Genomic DNA, 7,500 nt, shown 5'->3' with positions numbered 1-7,500 from the left:
TTAGCGGTGGTGACGTGAAGTCATGTGACTGTGCTGTAGTTCCTTTATAGCCCAACATTAGCCACCTTTAGCTTAGCGGTGGTGACGTGAAGTCATGTGACTGTGCTGTAGTTCCTTTATAGCCCAACATTAGCCACCTTTAGCTTAGCGGTGGTGACGTGAAGTCATGTGACCGTGCTGTAGTTCCTTTATAGCCCAACATTAGCCACCTTTAGCTTAGCGGTGGTGACGTGAAGTCATGTGACCGTGCTGTAGTTCCTTTATAGCCCAACATTAGCCACCTTTAGCTTAGCGGTGGTGACGTGAAGTCATGTGACCGTGCTGTAGTTCCTTTATAGCCCAACATTAGCCACCTTTAGCTTAGCGGTGGTGACGTGAAGTCATGTGACCGTGCTGTAGTTCCTTTATAGCCCAACATTAGCCACCTTTAGCTTAGCGGTGGTGAGGTGAAGTCATGTGACCGTGCTGTAGTTCCTTTATAGCCCAACATTAGCCTCCTTTAGCTTAGCGGTGGTGACGTGAAGTCATGTGACCGTGCTGTAGTTCCTTTATAGCCCAACATTAGCCACCTTTAGCTTAGCGGTGGTGACGTGAAGTCATGTGACCGTGCTGTAGTTCCTTTATAGCCCAACATTAGCCACCTTTAGCTTAGCGGTGGTGACGTGAAGTCATGTGACCGTGCTGTAGTTCCTTTATAGCCCAACATTAGCCTCCTTTAGCTTAGCGGTGGTGACGTGAAGTCATGTGACCGTGCTGTAGTTCCTTTATAGCCCAACATTAGCCACCTTTAGCTTAGCGGTGGTGACGTGAAGTCATGTGACCATGCTGTAGTTCCTTTATAGCCCAACATTAGCCGCCTTTAGCTTAGCGGTGGTGGTGGACCAGAGAGATGCTGCCTTCAGGGACCATGCCTGAAACTCTGTATATTAGTAATACTAGATATAAGTATTGTTGTTGTAGTTTATAACAGTATGTGTTGCTATAGGAGCCTCCAGATGAATTGTGGGAGTTGTTGGAGCTGCAGAAGTTGAACCTCTCTCTGAATTCTCTGAAGTCACTTCCTGCTCCGCTCGCTCAGCTCAGAAACCTGGAGGTGCTCAACCTGTGGGGGAACCAGGTACACACACACACACACACACACACACACACACACACACACACACACACACACACACACACACACACACACACACACACACACACACACACACACACACACACACACACACACACACACACACACACACACACTTTTGAGATTTGTCCCTGTGTGTCTCTCACTGGTTCTGAAGGTTGGTGGAGGGCGGAGGGACAGAAACTGGATCCTGGAGGATTATGGGGGATTATAATCTTTATTTATCCAGAGACAGCAGCTGTTATTGGGGGGGGGGGGGGGGGGCTGCCTTGCTCAGGGGCAGAAGGCACCTGTAAAGACTCCATAATATCAGTTTACACGTCTTTGTTAGTGTGCTGAAGTTTAATAAAGAACGACAGCCTGATGGAGACGTTCAGTTTGAGTCTTTATACGTATCTCCTGCAGAAGTTCTCAGATATTGTACTTCAGTAACAGTAGAAGTACTACAATGTAGAAGTACTCTGTTACTTTCCACCTCTGATATTAAACGTGTTGTTTTCAGCTGAGCAGTCTGCCTCCAGAGATCGGAGAGCTGAAGAAACTCAGGGTTTTATTCGCCTACAGAAACCGCCTGATGGAGGTTCCTGAAGAACTGGGATCCTGCACCCAGCTGGAGGTAAATACTACTGGTAGCCTACTACTGTAAATACTACTGGTACTACTGTAAATACTACTGGTACTACTGTAAATACTACTGGTAGCCTACTACTGTAAATACTACTGGTACTACTGTACATACTACTGGTACTACTGTAAATACTACTGGTACTACTGCAAATACTACTGGTACTACTGTAAATACTACTGGTACTACTGTAAATACTACTGGTACTACTGTAAATACTACTGGTATTACTGTAAATACTACTGGTACTACTGCAAATACTACTGGTACTACTGTAAATACTACTGGTACTACTGCAAATACTACTGGTACTACAGGAAATACTACTGGTACTACTGTAAATACTACTGGTACTACTGTAAATACTACTGGTACTACTGTAAATACTACTGGTACTACTGTAAATACTACTGGTACTACTGTAAATACTACTGGTACTACAGGAAATACTACTGGTACTACTGCAAATACTACTGGTACTACTGCAAATACTACTGGTACTACTGTAAATACTACTGGTACTACTGCAAATACTACTGGTACTACTGTAAATACTGCTGGTACTACTGTAAATACTACTGGTACTACTGTAAATACTACAGAAATGACTACAGGTAGATCTGAAGTCTCCACTTCCTGCCCTCAGGTCCTGAGTCTGGCCAACAACCAGCTCTCCTCTCTGCCGGCGTCTCTCTGCAGTCTGACCCGACTCAGGAAGCTGAACCTGAGTCAGAACCAGATGTTACACCTGCCGGGGGCCGTGTACAGCATGAAGGCTCTGGTAAACTCCTGTACACACCTGTAAACACCTGTAAACACCTGTAAACAACACCTGTAAACACCTGCAAACACCACCTGTAAACACCTGTAAACACCTGTAAACAACACCTGTAAACACCTGTAAACAACACCTGTAAACACCTGTAAACAACACCTGTAAACACCTGCCCTTTGTTAGATGGGGAATATGATTTGTGGATAATAAGGCAGCATCTCTATTGGTTCTCTGTTGATCATGTGATGTAGCTTCACTTCCTCCACCTGTCCTCCTCCAGGTGTTCCTCCACCTGTCCGGGAACCGTCTGGAGAACCTGGCGGAGAACCTCCAGTCTCTGACGGAGCTGAAGATCCTCATCGTCGAGGGCAACAACCTCCACTCTCTGCCCAAAGCCCTCTGCTGCCTCAACAGGTAACTACACCTGAAACTACACATGTAACACCACCTGCACAGGTAACTACACCTGTTATTGCACCAATAACTACACCACCTGTACAGGTAACTAAACCACCTGCACAGGTAACTACACCTGTTATTGCACCAATAACTACACCACCTGCACAGGTAACTACACCTCACCAGGTAACTACACCTGTTATTGCACCAATAACTACACCACCTGCACAGGTAACTACACCTCACCAGGTAACTACACCACCTGTAACTACACCACCTGAAACTACACCTGTTACTACACCTGTAACACCACCTGCACAGGTAACTTCATCTCAACTGTTAATGTGAAATGTAATTGTATTCCTCCAGGCTGGAGCTGCTGAATCTGGACTTTAACGACATTAAAGACGTCCCTCAGGTAACTCCATCTTTTCATAATTAAGATATAACAAGATCCTGTTGATGGTGATGAAGGTGATGAAGAAGGCGGCCATGTTTGTTTCCAGGAGCTGCACCAGTTGTGTCGGTTGGAGAGGTTGGCGTGTCACCCTCTGGATAAAGGACTTCATATTGTTCACAACCCTCTGATAAAACCAGTGAAGGAGGTGCTGGAGGGGGGGCTGAGCAGCCTGTACAGCTACCTGAGGAACACCTAGAGGGGGCGGGGCTTAGAGGGGGCCTCATTTGCATATTTAAATACTAAAAAATGATTGTCTTAATATCAGAAATACACCTGATACTCCACTACATACTGATATACACCTGAACATCAGCAGGAGAGGACTCTTTAAAGTAGAGACACTACATACTGATATACACCTGAACATCAGCAGGAGAGGACTCTTTAAAGTAGAGACACTACATACTGATATACACCTGAACATCAGCAGGAGAGGACTCTTTAAAGTAGAGACACTACATACTGATATACACCTGAACATCAGCAGGAGAGGACTCTTTAAAGTAGAGACACTACATACTGATATACACCTGAACATCAGCAGGAGAGGACTCTTTAAAGTAGAGACACTACATACTGATATACACCTGAACATCAGCAGGAGAGGACTCTTTAAAGTAGAGACACTACATACTGATATACACCTGAACATCAGCAGGAGAGGACTCTTTAAAGTAGAGATACTACATACTGATATACACCTGAACATCAGCAGGAGAGGACTCTTTAAAGTAGAGACACTACATACTGATATACACCTGAACATCAGCAGGAGAGGACTCTTTAAAGTAGAGACACTACATACTGATATACACCTGAACATCAGCAGGAGAGGACTCTTTAAAGTAGAGACACTACATACTGATATACACCTGAACATCAGCAGGAGAGGACTCTTTAAAGTAGAGACACTACATACTGATATACACCTGAACATCAGCAGGAGAGGACTCTTTAAAGTAGAGACACTACATACTGATATACACCTGAACATCAGCAGGAGAGGACTCTTTAAAGTAGAGACACTACATACTGATATACACCTGAACATCAGCAGGAGAGGACTCTTTAAAGTAGAGACACTACATACTGATACACACCTGAACATCAGCAGGAGAGGACTCTTTAAAGTAGAGACACTACATACTGATATACACCTGAACATCAGCAGGAGAGGACTCTTTAAAGTAGAGACACTACATACTGATATACACCTGAACATCAGCAGGAGAGGACTCTTTAAAGTATTTAGAGAGGATTTTATTGTTATTTATTTGTTTATGTAGGCCTGCACATGAGTGCATTTATTTATTATTATTTTGAATGTTTTATTTTCCTAGATTTTGTAGTTTTGGTGGAAGTTAAATCTCTTCATTAGAAGCTAAAGTGAATTTTAAATAAATATAATAATTGTATTTGTGACGTCTTACCTGCTGATAGAGCTCCTTGTCACTGTTTATAAATTGTACTAACAAATGGAAATTAAATTAATATAAATGACCTTTTAGAGTTGTCTTTATTTGTTGTGCGATGTGCCGTATGGATGTGAGTATCTTTATTAGATTTTTTATTCTTGTTTATTGTTTTTAATTATAATATATTTGTGTTTGTATTATTGTAGTTAATTAGTTTAATTGTTTTAATATTTATGATATTGGTATTTATTTTGTATAATTTTGATTATTATTTTGAGTATGTAAAAGTATTATTATAGTTTAAATATGTTGTCCTTATTTTGAGAATTATTAATATATTTTCATTATTGTAGTTAATTAGTTTAATTTAATGTATTATATTATTATTATTATTATTATTATTATTATTATTATTATTATAGCTCCTGCAGTGCCTCAGTCTGTCCGCCAGGGGGCAGTAGAGAGCAACAGATGAATGAATGACGCACTTTGTTTCACTGGAAACACAAAGCTGCTTTTATTCACTTTATTTTGAGACAAAAAACTCATTAAACATGTGGAAAATCTGCAGGGCAGTTCTGTACAGAGAGAACAGGAATAATAACGCTCTCAAATATACAAAAAAACACATTCAGGAGTTTAAATAGTCTATTTATGGGTCAAGAATGTCATTACATAAGGTCTCTTTTGCATATTTTCAACACAAGACGTAACATTTTTTCCATTTCTTTAAAAAACCCTAATTTATTTGGCTATTTCTTGGATTAAAATGAGTTTTCCCAATGGGAATAGTGAATGTAAAAGCAGGTTAAGTCCCTGTTGGTGATTAAACAGTGAGCTATGCAGCACAGCTGAGGAATGAGCAGAATTTAGAAATGAAATCTGATATTTAGTGAGTTTTTAAAGGTGCAGTACTGAGAGCGGCCAGCAGGGGGCAGCATGGTCCCTCTGACTCGCCGTTAGAGCAACATCTGTGCGGAGGAATTACAATAAAACACGTTTAAAATATGAAAATTAATTAAATTACGTAAAATACAGTGAACATTACAAATATAAGAAAAATATAAATAAAAATGTGAGTTCAATTAGTTAATTAAGAATAAAAATACAGAACCTTTTCCCCCAAAATAAATTAAAATACATAAAAAAATATACAATTTAAAGTTCATATAATAAAGGATTTAATCTAAAATAATAATAAAAAATAAACACAAATGTTGAAAGATAAAAATCAATAAAAGTACACATTCATATATTAAATATATTAAAATAAAGTGAGTGTCATCTATTATAATATAACTCATAAAAAAGTGTGGTTCATTATAATAGAAATACAGAAAAGTCATACAAAAATAATTTAAATATCTGTCAAGTGCTTTCCTCTCTCTCTCCTCTCTCTCTCTCTCTCTCTCTCTCTCTCTCTCTCTCTCTCTCTCTCTCTCTCTCTCTCTCTCCCTCTCTCTCTCTCTCCCCCTGTGACGTCAGAGGCTGCTCGGTAAACGGAGTCAGTCTCCGGTCTGAGACACGGAGGAGAAACCGGAGAGAAATACCGGAGCCTGTCTGTCTGTCTCTCTGCAGACAGGAAACTACACAGGAACTACAACAGGAGAAGAAGAACGAGAAGTGGAGTTTAACAGCAGAGAAACTACAGAAGGAGAAGAAGAATAAGAAGTAAAAGAAACAGCAGCAGAAGAATCAGAGAAACCGCAGCGGAGAAAAATAAGTGTAAGGAACTACAGAATAAACAGAAAACAGGAACTACAGCAAGAGAAGAAGAAGTGGAGGAGACACAGAGGAGGAGAAGAAGAAGTGGACAGACAGAGACATAGAGGAACTACAGGAGGAGAAGAAGAGTGGAGGACAGACAGAGGGACAGAGGAACTACAGAAGCAGAAGAAGTGGAGTTTCTGTAGTTTCTCTCCAACATGGAGCGCGCACTAACTTTGCTCCTCGCGCTGATTTCCCTGAGCGGACTAACGGGCGCGCGGGCAGACACCTTCAAAGGTAAGATAGTAAAGAGAGTGGGGGAGAAAGAGAGAGAGAAAGGGGGAGAAAACATGGGAGAGTTTCAGTTTCCAAGTTTCCATCCGGAAAATCTCCTCCCTTTTCTCCATCTCGATCTGTTTTCCGCTGACCTCAGTATAAAACACTTTGAAATGTTTTAAACAGAAGCTGAGAGGAAAGAGAAAATAGTTGATGAATAAATAATAAAATATAAAAATAAATACATTATTATGCACTTACTGTAAATAAATTAATGCATTCATAAATACTGGCAATAAATACAATTATGAGAAAAGTACTGCAAAGAAATGCGTCTGAAGGGAAATCAATATAGAAATTCCAACATTTAATTGACAATAAGTCCTGCAAAGAAATGCCTATAACTGTCTTTAAATATACAAATAAATACTAAAAAATAGACAATCCGATAAATACTGATAATGAAAAAACAGCTAATTGAATAGAAATATACAAAACATATACCTGGCGAATAAATGAATGAAGACTGACAATAAGGACTGCAAAGAAATACATTTATTGCAACCAGCAATGTGTGTGTGTGTGTGTGTGTGTGTGTGTGTGTGTGTGTGTGTGTGTGTGTGTGTGGTGTGTGTGTGTGTGTGTGTATGTATGTGTGTGGTGTGTGTGAGTGTGAGTGTGAGTGTGAGTGTGTGTGTGTGTGTGTGT

General features: G+C 40.3%; 2 protein-coding genes across 11 annotated transcripts in view; both read left to right on the top strand.

The window, feature by feature from the left end:
* The window catches only part of LOC117496400 (leucine-rich repeat-containing protein 30-like), a 4,228-nt gene extending 413 nt beyond the window's left edge, over positions 1-3,815 (top strand). The window contains 6 exon segments of the mRNA XM_034148051.1: positions 986-1,117; positions 1,638-1,751; positions 2,407-2,541; positions 2,816-2,949; positions 3,304-3,352; positions 3,441-3,815. Of these exon segments, the coding sequence (XP_034003942.1) occupies positions 986-1,117; positions 1,638-1,751; positions 2,407-2,541; positions 2,816-2,949; positions 3,304-3,352; positions 3,441-3,590 (714 nt within the window). The 3' untranslated portion in view covers positions 3,591-3,815.
* Positions 3,816-6,305: 2,490 nt separating this feature from the next.
* Positions 6,306-7,500, top strand: part of LOC117496402 (receptor-type tyrosine-protein phosphatase mu-like) — a 122,919-nt gene continuing 121,724 nt past the window's right edge. For all 10 annotated transcript variants that reach the window (XM_034148062.1, XM_034148061.1, XM_034148060.1 and 7 more), the window contains exon 1: positions 6,306-6,813. In XM_034148062.1, coding sequence (XP_034003953.1) covers positions 6,735-6,813 — 79 coding nt within the window. In that variant the 5' untranslated portion in view covers positions 6,306-6,734. The remainder of the gene's footprint in view (positions 6,814-7,500) is intronic.

Source organism: Trematomus bernacchii, unplaced genomic scaffold (genome assembly GCF_902827165.1).
Source record: "Trematomus bernacchii unplaced genomic scaffold, fTreBer1.1, whole genome shotgun sequence".
NCBI lineage: Eukaryota > Metazoa > Chordata > Actinopteri > Perciformes > Nototheniidae > Trematomus > Trematomus bernacchii.
This window is presented reverse-complemented; position numbering and strand designations above follow the sequence as displayed.